The 17,292-nt window shown below is 40.6% G+C and overlaps 1 protein-coding gene across 6 annotated transcripts in view; it reads left to right on the top strand.

The window, feature by feature from the left end:
* JADE1 (jade family PHD finger 1) overlaps positions 1 to 17,292 on the top strand; it is a 43,716-nt gene that overhangs the window by 2,766 nt on the left and 23,658 nt on the right. For 5 of the 6 annotated variants that reach the window (XM_030493244.1, XM_030493250.1, XM_030493245.1 and 2 more), the window contains exon 2: positions 6,801 to 6,878. In XM_030493244.1, coding sequence (XP_030349104.1) covers positions 6,827 to 6,878 — 52 coding nt within the window. In that variant the 5' untranslated portion in view covers positions 6,801 to 6,826. Of the gene's footprint in view, positions 1 to 5,891; positions 6,879 to 17,292 lie in introns of those variants that run through there. The other variant, XM_030493249.1, reaches the window with a different exon arrangement.

The raw sequence follows: 17,292 nt of genomic DNA, 5'->3' as shown, positions 1-17,292 counted from the left end.
GGGACACCTTCCACTAGACCAGGTTGCACCAGGCCCCGTCCAACCTGGCCTTGAACACTGCCAGGGATGGGGCAGACACAGCTCCTCTGGGCACCCTGTGCCAGCGCCTCGGCACCCTCACAGGGAAGAACTTCTTCCTAATATCCAATCTAAATCTCCCCTCTTTCAGTTTAAAGCCATTCCCCCTTGTCCTGTCACTACATGCCTTGTAAAAAGTCCCTCTCCAATGCATGCAAATGACTGGTTTGTGTAGCCACACACAAGCGTTAAAAATAGATTGCTGCTTCTTGGTAGCTGCTAGGTACTATTAGAAATTCTGGTAGCATTTAGCAACACATTTTAGTTGACGCTTTAACATAAAAGCAGGAGGATGCTTTTATGCCAGCCTGGGTTTGGTTGGTTTTTTTTTTTTAGAGGAAGATTTAGCTGTGATTTGGAATAATTTCCTTTTTAAGCAGGCGCTGTCTTTTAAGTAAGTCAAAAGCTGCCCACACTTGCAAACCTAAAACCTTCGTAAAAGTTATGCCAAAATATGCTTGTTATGATTCTATTTCTAGAGGTTTCTCACACTCAGTGGGATATTGTTGAAACAGCAAGGATTGTACGTTTTAGTGGCAGGATTTTCCCTCTGGCGTCAGATACCACTCGCTCCCTGCTTTTGAGCTATGTTTAATACATATGTTTAAAATAATAATAATAAACTCCCCTTTCCCCTCACAGCTGCAGATTTCCCTTCCAGCTTCTCTGGTTTCATTCCCAATTCACAGAATATTGTAAAAAAAAAAAAACAAACCCAGACCCTTCCAGTCTTTCCTCAAATGTTTTCTCCATGTGGTTAGCACTGCTGCTTCACGCTCCTGTTTTCAGCTGGAGCTGACCAAGCTGACAGCTTTTTCTATATGGAAGAGATGAACTGCGGTGGGTGCAGGGTGGGTTGAATTAATTCATGGAGCCCAGTTTGTCATTGCTCAAGGTTTTGGGCAGTCAGTTTCACCGTCACAGTTTGGGAATAATTTCCTTCCACTGCCCAGAATGTAGGGTAACGTTATGAGCCAACTTGCACAGGTGCATAAATGAGCATGTGGCTTGCTGAAAAGTGTTGGGCTGATACGTCCAAATTGTGCTTCTCCTTGTCAAATTTCGAATAGGTGTGCTGAAGTCTATAGGAATATTCCTTGTGGAGAACACTCTTGGCCTTGGGACATACTTTTTTGTTTCATAAGACTTGGAGGATTTTTTTCTCCAAATTTGAGGTCTGTGGCTCTTTTATACTGTGGATTGTGCTGTGTAATGCTATAGTATTTAATTATAGAACTCTTTTTGTTTCTTTGTGACCATAAAATGTTGCTATCGAAGCTTTCCTAGGTGTTAAAGAGGAATGATAAAGTTCTACATGGATTTTACCTATTTGTGAGATAGAAGCCAAATGTCTTCATCTACTATCCATGTCATTAAGAGTGTCACACTTCCATTTGTACAATAAGTATTTTGAAGCGATTTCTTGTTTACTAGATATAATTAGGTCTTAGTTTCATTGCAGTTAGTGGGTTACTTTCAGGAAAAGCCAGTTTTTCAGTTTGTCTTCAGGGTGTACGTCTGTCATAATTCTGCTTGCTTCCCATTCTATCTCTGCAGCTGTTCAGTGCAGTTCATGGTAGCGGCACCCGTTAACACGGTTGCAGTTAATTGTCTGTCAGGGCTTCAGTTATACACTCCTTTTACCCAGAGGTTTATACAGCCCTTGAAGATACTTTAGAAAGAGCTGTGCTATATAAAACCTTTGACCTGAGGATATAGATTTTTTTCACGTATAATTATTTTTCAAAATCTGGTTCTGTTTAGCTATTTGCATAACAAAGAGTAACACACTTTACATTTTCCTCTTTGATCATCTCTCTCTACTGGGGTCAAACAGGAAAAAGTATATGGTGTTCTTAACTGTGCAGTAGTAGCATAAAAAGTTCTGTGATGTGTTGCACATGGGTGTACTGCTGTGCCAGCTGTATGGGGGATTTCTGCTCTGAACAAGCTAGGAAAAAGGATTTGGAATTTTTTTTCACTATCAACCTGTGCAACTCCTGGGACTTCAGTGTGGAACAAAAAAAAAGTGAGAAGAAGGATCTTGGTGTTACTGCCCAGTGTGGTTTGTGGTTTTTGTTGGTTCTTTTAAATTTCTCTCTCGCAGAGGTATGACCAGAGGAGCATGGTAATGCATACTAGTAAAGATAGCGACCAGTGAATTTGCCATACTGTGTCATGTTGCTAGTTCTAACGCACTGCACTGCATTTGCCAGCAGATACTTGGAAGTGGGCAGAAATGTCTGTATTCCTAACTGTGTCTAGTTACTTGTGTAGAATTAGATGTTTGTTGCTCACCTCCACAAGGATATGTAAATCCAAATGTTATTTTGTGGCCTGACATTGCTTATATTGGAATATCATCCAGTCATTTCATTTGCATAGCATTTTACAAGTATGTTAGAAGAGGTTTAGTGCTTTCTTCAAAATGCAGTAGCCAGAAGAAATGTTTCAAACAGTGTAATCTTGCCTTTAAAAATGATCTGAGCTATTGTACCATGTAAATCCAGAGTTATGTTTGTATGTTTGAAGTTTGTACCTAATCAATGAGTAAAGCTTCGCTTCCAGAGCTAACGTGATGAGAAAGGGTGGAGGAGCCACTGGTGACTGCGTTTGGTTGAAGGCTCATGTTTGCCTGAGTCCACGTGTGTGTTTTGGTGTTGTCTGTGTGTCCATCTCTCTCTCCCCTTCTCCCCTTTCCCCCCAATAAATGGGTAAATGTTATAGTAGAGTCCTCAGGAGAAATAACTATCAGCAAATAACTATCAGCATGCTGTGTATTGCTCTGTCTGATTTTTGAATGGATGCTTTGAAAGTGAAGAAACAGTCGTCTTTTCAAGAAATGAAACTGAAATGACATACAAAAGTTGCTGGGTTATTTACACGTGTCACTGAAATTTTGGGGAATGTTTGGCTTGGTGATGCAGCAGCCTAGGGCTGCTGGACTCTTGTAGCTTTCCAAGTGTGGGCTCACTCTGCAGATGAACAGTATATGAGTAAATGCCCTTTTGGGATAAGAATTTGGGGAAAACTGCTGTAGAAATGTTTGTGATGGAAGATACAGGGTTCAGGGGCACTGCTTGGTTGGCTGCTTCCTTGCTTCATTTTGCAAAGGGGGTTGGCAAGTTATTCTGTAGCGTGTGTGGGTGCAGTGAATGTTTTGTGGAAACTTTTGGACTAAACAGCAGTTATGTGGTTGCATGCGGTTGTTGGGAATTTTGCTTGGTAACCTGGGTGGTCTCTTCCTGTCCTGCAAGTGCTGCAGACCAGGTGCATAATTTTTACTTACTATTGGTATGAATTTTAAAGCTTGGCTTAAATATTTCACCCCTTTTATGCTTATTTGCTTACAGGTATAGTGATCATAGCAAATATGTGTCATTAAACGAGCTGTGCTACAGTCAGTCTTGATGAACCTGCATTTACTTCTGACTTGTTGGAATTATACTCGTTGGAAATACACAGATGTGCTTCAGTTTCAGCATACGTTTTAATGAGCTCAGAGTTGGACCAGATGCGTTGTGTATGCACCTGGGTATAGTAAGTGTGGGTCAGAATAAAGTCAGGTGAAAAATACCAACATTTTCATGGCTGTGAAGGGCAAGAAATTAAAAGGAAAGTAGTATTTCTGGCACTCAAATCTCAGATTAGTAAAGGAAAGAGAATGAAACAAATAATTTTACTGAAAAGTTTGATAGTTTTTAGATTCTGCCTTTTTCAGTATAATAGTGATACCTCCTTTTTTTTAGTTAATGAAAAGAGTTACTGTAGGTTTTGGGGTTTTTTTTTCTCCTTCTTGAAAATTAAAAAAGTGTTGCTTGAATTCACAGTATTCTCTAAACATGCTGGGAAAATGTGTATGTCTGTGGTTGAGTAAGGAAAGCCTGTACCTTCAGTCTGAACCTAACCATCACTGGCTTTATTTCTAATGCAGTTCTTGTGTGACTTTAAGGTCATCATCACCCAATAGAAACTGATAGTCTTTGAGGTAGAGGCATTGTGGTACCCTAAAGGACAGCAGCATTTCAGTCTCTGTGGTTGTAATTCTTATTAGCTGTTCCAGTGTTACCTCTAGAATGTGTTTTCTGAACTCTGGATATGAACATCTGGTGGGAACAGTGTAGAATTATTTTAAAGTTGAAAAAAGCTGGTTTATTCGAATGGCAAAAGTTCCAGGGGGTTGATCTTGGGAGGTTTGAGACTTGCTCTGAGAAGCCAAATGCTGCTTTTTCCATCTGTGATTTAGCTCCCTGTAAACTCAGGTTCAAAGATGAGAAAATGGATCCCTGGATTTTAACTCCCCCCCGGAATCTCACAGAAGCTTCATCAAATGATGAGTTTCTTTGACTCTTGTTTTTGAGAACACAAGCTTTTCACAGGCCAACTTCAGAAATCTGGGTAGAGTGGGCAAGGAAATTAGCCGTCTTACCTAATATTCTATACTGCAGGAAAGTGGCTTCTGTTCTGTCTTATTTCCTGCAGAACTGTGGAGAGTGTTTGAACTGGGAGGTGTGAATACCACTCTTTCCTTTAAACAACAACAACAACAACAAAGCTGTTCAGTTTGTTGGGTTTTTTTTTAAATTCCAGGTAGGAAGGAGAAGCTTCCAGGTCTTTCCTTACTTTGTGAATTTGCAGAAAATAGAGCTGGGAAAAGATGAACTCAAAATACATGTATCCAGAAAGATGTGGAGGAGTAGGATTTCAGGTTTTCTTGCTCCTTACAAAATCATGAGTGTGTCTCAGTGTATATACGCTATGCTATTTTGCATTATGGTACATAGTACTTTTGAGACCATGCAGGAATGAACCAAGAAATGAAGATTTTTGATCAGGAATATCCAAGCTACATTTGTGAGATAACTTATTTATAACTTCTTTATTTTCTTCTATATCACCTTTACGTTGTTTATGAGAAATAATTCCATCCTAAGTGAGGAGGTTCTTTTACATTGCTATTGTTAATATTTCTTTCAATTACAGGAGAAGTATGTGAACTGCTAGAAAAAGTACCTTACAGAATAGATATTTATGCTTCTGGTTTTGGCCTTGTAGCAGCTAATTGATTTTTCTGTCTTGGCCTGTTCTAGACCTGAATGTTGGCTTTCTGTGATAAGTGTGTCAGAACTTGGCTCTGGACCTACTATATTTATACCAGATGCGTATTCAGATGACTTTGATGGTCCAGGGTGATCTGCGTGTTTATTCATTGGCAGCATTTCTGTCTGCCATACGCACAGAGTTCTGGTCTGCTTCAAAGCAATTCTTTTGGAGAGAATTCTTCTAGCACTGTAAGAGGTTGTCATTTATGATTCTTTATTCTCTGGCATTAGACATTATCTATGAACTTCTACTCTATGACATGATAACAAAAGGTTTTGGTGAAGTGAACCATTCAGTTTACCTCCAGTGAGCAAAGTTTGCAGCTCAAAACTATTAGAAGTTTCAAAGACGACCATGTTAAATCCCACTCTGGAAAGTCACTCCCTGGTAGGGAGGCTTCCCCCCACCTCTGTTTGCAAGTATAATGCAAAAAAGGAAGGCTCAGTGAAAAGAGTTTTGTTGAAGGCTTTCTAAGAAATTGCAACTCGTGAAAATGAGGTTAGATTTTCTGCACCTACCTAGAGGCAGAGAAGTATTTTGGCATCACGATTTCCAACTCTGTGCCTCTGAGGTATGTATGAGGGCTTTGCTGCTAGCAGAATGCCCAGACCTTATTGATACTGTGATTGATATGTGGTAAGCACAGACTCAAGTGATTTGATCTGCATCTAGAATCCTTGTCATTTTAACTCATGGTGGATGTGCCTTTCTACACTTGTCATGTTTTTTCTGCTCTTCAGCTTACACCTTTTAATAGCTTTATACATGTAAATGCTGACTAGCTATTTACAGCTTCTTTAAATTCTATGAATTTGATTTCATTCCACAGAGAATACTTGTGAAAATACCGACACCCTGTGAATAACAGTTAAAAAGATACAGAACTTTTTGTCTTTACATCGCTGGCTTATGTGCAGTTGAACTCAATATTGGTAGAAGTCTGGCAGTTTATAGGAGCTTCTGTGCTACCAGTTGGTGGTCTGATTCCTGAAGAACAGTGTTGGGCCTGGTGCTAGAAATGTGCCTGCAGGAGGAATTATCACTCTCACTGGAGAGGGTGGTGCTTTCCAAGGCATAGGTGATGCACGTTTAGTTAATGTGGGAAAACTTGGCTGGCTACTGCTGCTATTTCTTTCATATATAGAAATACATACACACGCATCTATATGTATGTGGATGACTTTAATCTTTGATTTTGTAAATCTGGCACTTTAAACAGGAATAAAATGGTTCCAGTACCATATTAGCCAAAGCAAATATTTACACAAGCAATACAAATGTTATTGTATTCCAAATCTAGTGTCAGAATGGGCAGGGGAAGTCAAGCACATTGGCTGCGGCTGTTTAGTGATTTTAAGACCTCTCAGAACAAAATATGCTCTTGCTTAGGGGTGAAAGTGTTGGTGGGGTTGTCATTGATGCTCTCCAATCTTGTTCACTTGCTCGTCTGATGACTGCCTAATTAAGCATCCTTGAGAGATTCACTGTTCATATTTCAGATGCTGTTTAAAGTTGTTTGTTTTCCTTTGTGTGCTGTAAGTCCTCGAATGCCATCAGAAACACAACTTGATGACTGTTTATTATTATCCTGGGTTAAGTGCTGTCTCATTGCTTTGCAGGCTGCCTGCTGTTTCCTGGGGAGATCATGAAACGACGTCGGCTTCCTAGCAGCAGTGAAGATTCTGACGACAATGGCAGTAAGTGCTCCTTTGTTGTACAGTGCAGTAGGTTATGAGTTTGAAAACACGTTTTAATGCAGTGTTTTATCTGGCATTTTGCATATTGGTTGGACTGGTAGGAAACGTGTATTGTAAGGATTTAGTCATTCTGAGTGCAGGTGGACAGAAGATTGGGGATCCCCCCCACTGCATTGATTATACAGTGTTAGCTAGTAAGAGAAACAAGTGAAAAAGTAGGTTGTCTTCTTTAAAATCTTTGCAAGCAGCATAATTTATCATTACAAGGACAAAATTTGCATGGAGACATCTGTTGACATTGTCCACAGCTTAGCGTTTAATAGAAGTTTGCATTCAGATTCTCATATGCTCTTATGCAGTGGGAGGGTGTATTGCTTCAGACTTCTGTAGGAAAGATTGATGGTGCATAAAAGTTGTTCCTTACTTCATTTGAAGATTATCTTGTTTGAGGAATAACTTTAAAGAATTTGAATTCAGTAGATCAGTAATTTGGGTACAGAATGTATTTAGTTTTTTAACTGTTTCTCTACTGACATAACCAATATTGAGCTCTTAATGGTGTTTTGGATTCCAGAGATTGATAATCTTCCATTAAGCAGGAAAAAAAAAAGGGGGGGGGGAGAGAGAGAGAGAGAAAGTTAAAATGACAGTTTGGGAAACTTGCCAAGGTGTTTCATTTGCCCAAACAAGCAAGTTGATTGTAGTTGACAATAGTGCAGCTTAGCCAGTTGTCACAGAGATTTCCCTGGTTTTAATTTGATCTGTCTGGGTGCGCATCTTCAAATCTGAAGTCTTTTGTGAGACTTCAGTTTGAAATGTGACAGAAGATGATCAGGGAGGTTTTCCAGGCGCTTCTGAAAGCTTTGCTCTGGGAAGGTAGCCCTGTGCTACACTGTGGCCCTGCTACTTCACCTGCGTTTCTGAGGTGTGCCTGTGCTGCATGGGAGTCTGCTCAGGTCTGGCCAGGTCTGCACCCTGACACAACCCTAGGCAAACACTTGCTGACACAAAGTAGTGGTAAAAGGCTTGGAGGAGGTGAGAACTAGCAAGCCAATAGGAGTTAGTCCAAATGAGGATTGAGTAAAATCTCTTAAAGAGGTGTGGGATTTGGCGCGATTTTGGAGAACTACCTGCAGTTGGGGGATTTTGGAAGGAAAAAAATGGTGATTCAGACCTGTTTTCTCTGGGTTAGAAGATTACTTGGGGTTTTAAAAATTGAAGTTGATGTATTTCCGTATTTCCTCAAATGTAATGCATACTTCCCCAAAACAAAGATGTGTTTTTACTTGTAAGATAGACAAGTAGCTGCAAATGTGAGGTCTTTCATTAGAATTTACCTTTTTTTTTTTCTTTCATTCCCTAGGAGCTCTATATAATTGTGTTTCATTTTGATAATACCGGTGTTTATTTTCACCCTTACTTTTACGCTTCGATCCCCTCATGTGCCTTGTCTTACAGGTTTTACCAGATAGAATATGAAGCAGCTAATTTTGGAATTGAAGTTCTGACAGAGATACAATTGATTATGTTGCTGATTATGGTGCTTGTTTGTAATGCCATTTGATATATAACTATCTGGAATAGAGCTGTCAACTTATTTACAGAATTATGTTTTCCAAAAGCTGTATTTTCATCTGTTCCGGAGATCAAGATCTAAGGAAGTTAGGAAAAGAAAAGCAAATCCTTGCCCTTTTAGGATCTCTCTGTGTTAAAGCCTCGCTATTTGTTGAATAAGTTACATGGCAAAAGGTAGTTTAAAAGTATTTTCAAATACTGATTGAAATACATACTGCTTCCCTTTCTTTACGCTTCTTTTCCCTTGATTTGATTATGGGTTTTTTTTCCCCTTGTGAAGTTAGTGGTCAGGTTTAGGTACAGGCTCCTGCATATTAATTCTGTTATAATACACATCTTCAAAAAGATCAAGGGTTAATAATCAGAAGCTGAGATTTAGTGTAGGGACAGTATCTGAGTCTCTTTGTCACTCCCACTTGGCTGAGTACAACACTCAGGCCATTTCCACTTTTACTGTTGCAAGGATAGCAGTAGTTCCTTGCAACTATGTGTGAATGGCAAAGGTCTCCTCTAACAGGTTTCACCTTCATTTAATCTTGCCTTGTCTTTAGCAGAATTACTGACTACTCTCACAATGTATGGATAGTAGTGTTAGGAGGGGAAGCAAATTTTATTGCCTAAAAAAATGAAAGGTAAAAATTTCTGGGCTCCGTGTTGAAGGTTCTAAGTTTTTCACTAGCTATTTTTCCTTCTTGGAGTTTCCAGAGTCAGAAAACAATTAAATAGACTATTCTGAGCACTTCAGACAGCCACCTTCTAGTTGAAAAGTTGAAATTGTAATCAACACTTAGTTGGAATCCTGTTGCCAAGCATCTGCTTCCCTTCAGTCAGTGGCACCTCTTGACCCTCCAGTGCACTTCTTGCGTTCCCATCGTACTGAACTGAATGGTCCTTCAGCTTAGAGCTCAGCACTGCTCTCCCTCATCTTGTGTGGTGAGGATTTGGCCTCCAGCTCTTGGGTTTCTTCAGTTCTGAAGTTGAGTTTTTATACTGTGCTTTAGGAGACTGTGTGATCAGGCGTCTCAGATTGATCGTGAGTGTCACTGGATAAATGTGGTTGGAGTAACCTGAATGAGGATGCTTGATTGGGATAGACTCCAGCACATAGACTAGTGTCACCCAGAAAATATTTTGGCATGAAGAAATACACATTCTACATTATTGAACTCAGGAACCTGAATATTTATAAGGTAATAATAATAATGCTACTAATAACGGAAGTTACGGAAAAAGAATGAACATACAAGCACTGTTTTCCATTAGAGTATTGAACTGAATCAGTTTCCTTGGTAGTCACAAAGTTACAGTAAAAGAAACCTCATATCCTAAGCGCTAAAAATGTATTATGCTGAAGATACGTGTACCTGTAGTTCTCCAGAGGCACTCTGCTTTTGTGAGCTGAAAGAAGGGAGAATCATTTTCATTTAGGGGTGAAACACAGGACAGGAGAAAGCTTAACTACATGGCTGCAGTCTTTGAGTACATACGTGTATTTACTGACTTATGTCAGGTATTTTAGTGTGGGTGGTTTTATATTATTTGCAGTATTTTAAAGCCTTGCACCTTAAAGATGGAACCCTTACTTTTCTCATCACTTCTTTTTTGCCGTCTGATTTGGTTCTTTCCCAAAAGCCAAGTGCAGACTTCAAGCCCCACCAAGTATTTATTTTATGTCCTTCAACCTAACCGCTGTAAATTTTTAAGCCACGTCCCCTTAAAATCAGAGTTTTAAACCCTCATTTAGACATGAGGCCAAAATAGCATATTTGAAGCACTGAGCAAGAGATATCAGTGAAAGTTGTACACAGCAGTTCCACAGTTAGCCCCTGGATATCCGAGTGTGTTCTCAGAGATTGTGTTTTCTGAAATCATAGGTCACTTTTGAATATTTTATTCATGAAAGATAATTGAATGAAAAATGGCTGCAGATATAGTTCTGGATTTTGAACTTATGTCTAAATAAAGAGGAATGGTATTGGGAGAGGCTTGCGGAAGAGTTTAAGGTTATTGGCACCTGAAAGGGATCCTTTTTTTTGTCATCTGGCAGCTTGTTCGTTTCTGTCCCTTTCCAGGTAGCACATTACAGCAGCTACAATAGATGTTAATATGAGCCAGGGCTGTTGTAAAAGCCTGGTGATGTACATGCCTCCTTCTTCAAAACCTGTATTAAGTACATTAGTAATGTTTACCTCAAACTCAGTCATGTCCTTGTTACCTGCATGGTGATCTAGCGCTTTGGTGGTTCTTAAGCAATTGTTCCATTGTATTTCTGCTTGCTCCTCCTTTGCAAAAACTCCTCTTCATGATTCCGGGTCTTACTTTAATCAGATGTTAGATACTGAAGCTGTTTTATCTTTCCTGCTCAGTATTGACCTGACTTTCAGCCTCGTTGGTCTGTAAATCTGCAAAAGTGGTTTGTGCTGAATGTTCCATGTGCTTTGCTTCCTGGTGAGATAAAGTTCTGCAGTGGAGTAGTTTCCACTTATAGCTTCAGGGCATTCCTTTCACACAAATTGCTTGGACACGTGGACAGATTGTGTTTGAGACAAGATCTGTAGCTTTGACAATTGTATTCTAGGGAGCTTGGGTGAAATCCACGCTCTCCTTGATGTCAGAGGGAGTTTGGTCGCTGTTTTCCATGAGTAAGGAATTCAGAGTATGATTTTCTCCACACTTTACTGGATCCCAAGATGCTTCTTCATTTATTCGTGGAGGGGTTATCAATTCATCATACTCCTACATGCAGGGTGTCTGAGAGAAGAACTGAAGACGCTTGCAGATGAAAAATACTTGTAAGATTTACAAGGTTTCACATCAGTTTCGAGAAATGAAAGATTTAATACTTACGGAGTATGGAATATAGTTCTGTAAATTAGATGGACCCTATCTTTGCTAAACAAATGTTAATTTAAAGTTAAACACATCTTGCCAATATCCATTGCTCTGGCTGAATGATGGGGATTTTAGATTTAGAAAGGGCTTTTGATCCCAGTGGATTCCCACTGTGTTTGAGGCGGATCCCAGAGTGCCTTCCCGAAGGTTGCTGAGTACATAACCTCAGGTGTGTACATCATTTACCACAGAATTGCAGCCGCTGCTGGCCTGAGATGTGGCACTTATTTAGCAGTATGTAATGCTGTGCAATGCTGTGCAGCATTTTATCAAAAGGAAGCGAAAAGCATGTTTTGGTTTTCAGTTGAACTGGCTGGTAGGTGAGGGATGGTGATAAGTAGTGGAATGTAATGTAGTTACAGTGCGATAATTTGGGCAAAGCAGCAAATTGTAGTGGTCACTGCTGTGCTTTTGGACAAGGGTTTTGGCATTCAGAGTTGATAATGAGTGGTCAGAACTAGCACCTTACCTGAAGGTTATGTTCACTGAGGTGGGGTGACTTTTGGTGAAGTTGTTGCTTTTTGAGTGATTTGAAAGACTTATCTGGGCTTTTAGGATATTGCGTCTGAGGAAGGGACATCACATAATCATCGCAACCATTTTGGGAGATGTACATTTTTCTTTACAAGACTGCTAATATTGAGTACACGTAACTCCGCTGGAGTTTTAAGGCCTGACTGACAGCAATCGTGTTATTAACCTATGAATGCTAGCTTGGGAGCTGCTAAATTTGCTTTGATAACCTGTATTAACCTTGCCCTGAAACTTTGCATACTGTTAATGGTAAAACATTGCTATGGTGGGAAGCCCTGGGCTAGAGAGTTAGAGTGGCACTTGGGTCTTGCGGTAAAAAATAAGGTGGGGTCTAGGAATTCCTCACTGTCAGAAGAGTGTCGTGTGCCTCTGCATGGTACATGTTATGTGTGTGGTCTTTGTGATTATAAAACGCGTGTGTGCTGCTGAGAAAAGGGATGATAGGAGGGAACTTGTATTGAACTGCAAAGGCTGTTCGTTACGTGTGTTAGATACTGAGCAATTGTGCCGTGTTGTAAAGCACTGCAAGAGATCGTATGGATCCATGCGTTGTTCAGCAGCTGCAATCGGGTAGTTGTCAAATGGCACTACATCTTGAGTAGCATCGGTGTTGCTTTTTCTGTTTTGATCTTGAATGAGACTATTGTGTATTAATACGCTATTATATAAGGATAAGGAAGATAGATGGGCAAATTCTCCAGCAACAGAAACATGAGAAGGGGAATTTGGCTATGTGAAACAGTATTGTATGTTGTGTTTTTATACATGCTCTGTGATAAAGGCCTGAAGACTTCTGCACAGACAGCTCTTTTTGTACCTAACATAATGGGAAACTGCCCTTCAAATAGTCTGCTTCTGTTTTCTTTGTGTTGGAATTTGGGTCTAGACATGGAGTTATGTCTAAGTGATATGTGAAAAGTTGTGGGCCAGGCACTAAATGGGGAGAGTGAGCATCTATGTTTTCTTTTCAGGTTGCAGATTTTTCTGACAGAGTATTGGCAGCAGCACCTAGTTTGACTCAGAGCGAGCTGAGGAACAGTATAGGCAGCTGGAAATGCCAGCGTTAAGCAGAAGTGACAGCCAGACGTACATCCATGTCGGGGATGTTTTGCTCTGTTGTGCTGCCTGCTGTAATGGTGTAGCAGGAGTGTATTTACGGTGGGATAACTGCTTTCAGACGCCTGGTGATCTGAGGCTTTGAAGTGTTCAGAGGCTGGAGCAGCAGGTAGTTCTCCAAGGACACAGTGGGGTGCCTTGCAGGTGGCTTTGCAACAGCCTTGTGTATGATACATAATAGCTGAGCCGTTTCTGCTCATGCTGAGTAGTAGATTAGTTGTGGGGTAGAATTCCCTGGGGGCTTGAATTGCTTTATTGGTCTGGAGGAGTTTTCTGTTTTGATGGGCTTTTTTGGAATCAAAACATATCCTCGATAGATCATTTAATAAATTGATACAGTTAAAATTGATTATGTTTTTCCTTTTGCGAAGTGTGCGTTCCTCACAAACATGGAAAAAGATTTCATGGTCCTTGATTGCTTTCTTTATTATCAGGAGATGAATGTGTTTAACCAAGCCAAGTGCAAGGTCCTACTCCTGGGTCAGAGCAATCCCAGGCACAGCTACAGGTTGGGCGGAGAAGAGATTCAGAGCAGCCCTGCAGAGAAGGACTTGGGGGTGTTGGTTGATGAGAAGCTTAACATGAGCCGGCTTCAGTGTGTGCTTGCAGCCCAGAAAGCCAACTGTATCCTGGGTTGCATCAAAAGAAGCGTGACCAGCAGGTCAAAGGAGGTGATCCTGCCCCTCTACTCTGCTCTCGTGAGACCTCACTTGGAGTACTGAGTACAGTTCTGGTGTCCTCAACATAAAAAGGACATGGAGCTGTTGGAGCAAGTCCAGAGGAGGCCACGAGGATGATCAGGAGGCTGGAGCACCTCCCGTATGAAGACAGGCTGAGAGAGTTGGGGCTGTTCAGCCTGGAAAAGAGAAGGCTGTGTGGAGACCTCATAGCAGCCTTCCAGTATCTGAAGGGGGCCTATAAGGATGCTGGGGAGGAACTCTTCCTTAGGGACTGTAGTGGTAGGACAAAGGGTAATGGCTTCAAACTTAAACAGGGGAAGTTTAGATTAGATATAAGGAAGAAGTTCTTTACAGTGAGGGTGGTGAAGCACTGGAATGGGTTGCCCAGGGAGGTTGTGGATGCTCCATCCCTGGTGGTGTTCAAGGCCAGGTTGGACAGAGCCTTGGGTGACATGGTTCAGTGTGAGGTGTCCCTGCCCATGGCGAGAAGTTTGGAACTAGATGATCTGAAGGTCCTTTCCAACCCTAACTATTCCATGATTCTATGATTCTATATACGCCCTGTAGTGGTATTATAAAAAAGAGTGTGTACACAGTGTAAGGTGTATGTAATAGCCATGGGGAATAGGAAGTTTTCCTACTTGAGTCCTAGAAGTCGCCTTTTGCAGCACCAGGAGTGTGTTAGAGCTTTGCCTTTCTTGCTGTGAATTACACTGTGTTAGCAGTCTGGGATTTCTTTTTGCTTTTTGTCTGTAAGTGGATAAACGCAAAGGGAAAACTGAGACGCGTAGTAAAAGTATGATCCTCCTACTGTTGTTGTCAGTGATGAAAAGCTTTTAAAACATGTGAACACCTATGCTGTCTGAAAGGATCATACCTGTAAAAGAATAGCATGGTCTTGGTGTCTCTCCTGAGTGAGATGGGTCTGGCTACTATGTTTGTCCTTAACTCCACAATCATGTAACAGGATTGGCACTTAATGAGACACCTTTTATCTCTGATGTCTAGTGATAATAGTGATGTATGTTCCGGATGTGTTTGCTTAGTTTCGTGCTTTGGAGTTGTGTACTCTTCCTATTCACTGTTATTCAGGCAGCTTTCGGTAGTGTGGGCTCTCTTAACATCCCATTAATTTTCCATCTGCTGTAGAACTCATTTCTCCCATGAGGTATATAATGTTATCTTACAGAAGTTTTATGTCTGCCAAATCCCCGTGATTCAGCCTTCCCTTATGGTTTTTGTTTTTTTACCAAAACTGTGTTTAACTGTCTTGATCTTTAGTTGTTTTTCTAGTCTTGGTGATCCTAATCCAGTTAAAGACTAAGGCTAGTATTCAGAAAACTGTCAATGAATATAGTCATTTTAGATACTTAACGCAAGAGGATAATTTTGGTGAGAAGTGTCTGGAATCTTTCTAGAATAACTCAATTAGGTTCATGTGCTTTTACAAGCACAGAAGAGCTGTTTTGAATCAGTCTTTGTTTTGACCACAGTAGGTTGTTCCTTCTGTACGATCCAGGAGTGGTTCTTACTTCACATGCTTGGATGTAAAAATCAGATCATTCATCACTGGAGCGGTTGTAATTGCCTATGAACTTTTTCTTTCAGTGAGTTCTTTCTTCTGGATTAGGCATGAAAATATGGAAAGGATGCTGAAAAGACACATAACACCCTCATTTTCCTGCTGCACTTTTATTGGTGTACTCAGAGTGGGTGGATTCCTTATTAATGAAGGCAGCTTTGGGTAATACAGTGACCTGGTCCAGGCACTGTTGAAGGCAGTGATACTTTGCCATTAATTTTAGTGGGAGCAGAGTTGAAAATCTGGTTTGAGATTTCCAAAGTATTAAATTTAATACTGTTATGGGCCGGATAATTTACTATCATTAGGATAGCTCCTTCAGTTCCTTGCAGTTCTGTGTCTTAAGCGGTGGTGGTTTGACTCTGTGAATGCTGCCTTATAGCTGGGTTCTGTTTATTCAGTGAGTAAATGTTTTCCGTGTTGAAGCGAAGCTGTTGCCAAAGGTCATCTGTTAGCTACAGTTACGGGTCTTAGTGGGTAGTATCATCACGGTCCCATGAGAAATTCTTACACCTTTTTCTCCTAGTATTATGTACAGTCAGTTTTCACTGCTCAGAAAAATAGAACAGCTTCTTCAGTAACTTACAAAAAAAATTGTATGTTTTCAGTGTGTGTTCACCAATGTTATGTGCAAGGAAACAGCTATTACAGAACTACGTAAGAAACTATTTCTTCCCTTATTCATTGTAGGGAGTTAGCTGGCATGGAAAAAATACTCATAATACCTTCTGAGGAAGGCTGGCTGCATTTGAGTTGTCCCTTATGCATGGAAATTTTATGTCGTGTGTGTTGGTACAGCACTTTAAAAAAGTAATTTAAAATGAAGTTTCTGTAGTTTTGGTGCTAAGAGTTGACCTTTCATGTTGCATGGGATAGTTAGTTGATCCGGTGGCCTAATAACCCTTGTGTAGATGGACTGTGCCTAATGTAGAAGTACACATTTAAGGCACTGTTTTGATGTGTAGCGTCTGCAGATGACTAAGTAAAGAAATGGAGAAGGAAGATATGGCAGGGATTATTTTACTCCTCACCCTTTGTGGCTTCTCTGTGGCATGAGAGAGACCTGGGAGTCCACCTTTTAATACCCACAAACAAACAAACAAACAAGCCCATATGCTGCTTCCTCACTTGTCTTCAGCTTATGATAAATTGTCATCAGAGCTGAATTACAGCACATGGGTAAAGATCCAGAAATACATTGTACTGCTGCTACTGCTCTAATTTTCCCAGATGCATGCGTTACTTGGGAACAGCTGGATTAAAGCCTCCAGACTCACCAGCTCTTTTCCCAGGGAAACTTCTGAATCAAACACCACTTTGCCAATACAGCTTGGTGGTTTTAATTCCTTGCCTTGCAGGCTTCGTCCCCCAGGCCCAGCAGTATACAAAACACTCCAATCCACAGATGAATTAGAAATTTCAAAGTGTCAGACTTGCTGGTGAAGTGGTCTAGCTAGCTGAATATCTCGGTAGCAAATAGTTGGTCAGATGTTAATGTCTTGCTGATGGAAAACACCAGAACCACAAGAATTGACTGCTGTCTGGGTGGGCATGTATGTGGTCTGTCTTCTAGTGAGGCTCTTGATTAATCACATCTGCCTAAACGGTAAAATGTTAATATTTGTATTGTTGTGGTGCAGGAAAAATCTGGTTTTCTGTCATGGATTTTAGCTGTATATCTGACACTTTGTGAGTGCTTACACTTATTCCCCTCTGCCTTTTTTAGGTTGAGTTTGGGTAAGGCTGATAGGATCCTCAGAAGCAGTTTATACTGCTGCTTGTGGTTTTTCTTTAGTTTTCAAGGGAACGTTTAAATGGAATGGTGGTTAAATGATCTTGGGAGTCTGGTTTTCCACACAGATCACTAAATTGCAGTTGGTCGATTTTTTCCTTCTTTTTCTCCCCGCCCCCCCCCCCCCCCCCCCCCCCCCCCCCGCTGAAATAGAAAATTATAATAGTGAAATAGAGGAGCTTAGGACAAGTGACCATTACTTTTAAAAAACTTTTAAAATCACCAGCTTTTGTATTAAAACGA

The sequence above is a fragment of the Strigops habroptila genome, chromosome 7 (genome assembly GCF_004027225.2).
Source record: "Strigops habroptila isolate Jane chromosome 7, bStrHab1.2.pri, whole genome shotgun sequence".
In the NCBI taxonomy this organism is placed as follows: Eukaryota; Metazoa; Chordata; class Aves; order Psittaciformes; family Psittacidae; genus Strigops; species Strigops habroptila.
The sequence above is the reverse complement of the archived record's forward strand: the minus strand, read 5'-3'. Positions and strand labels throughout refer to the sequence as shown.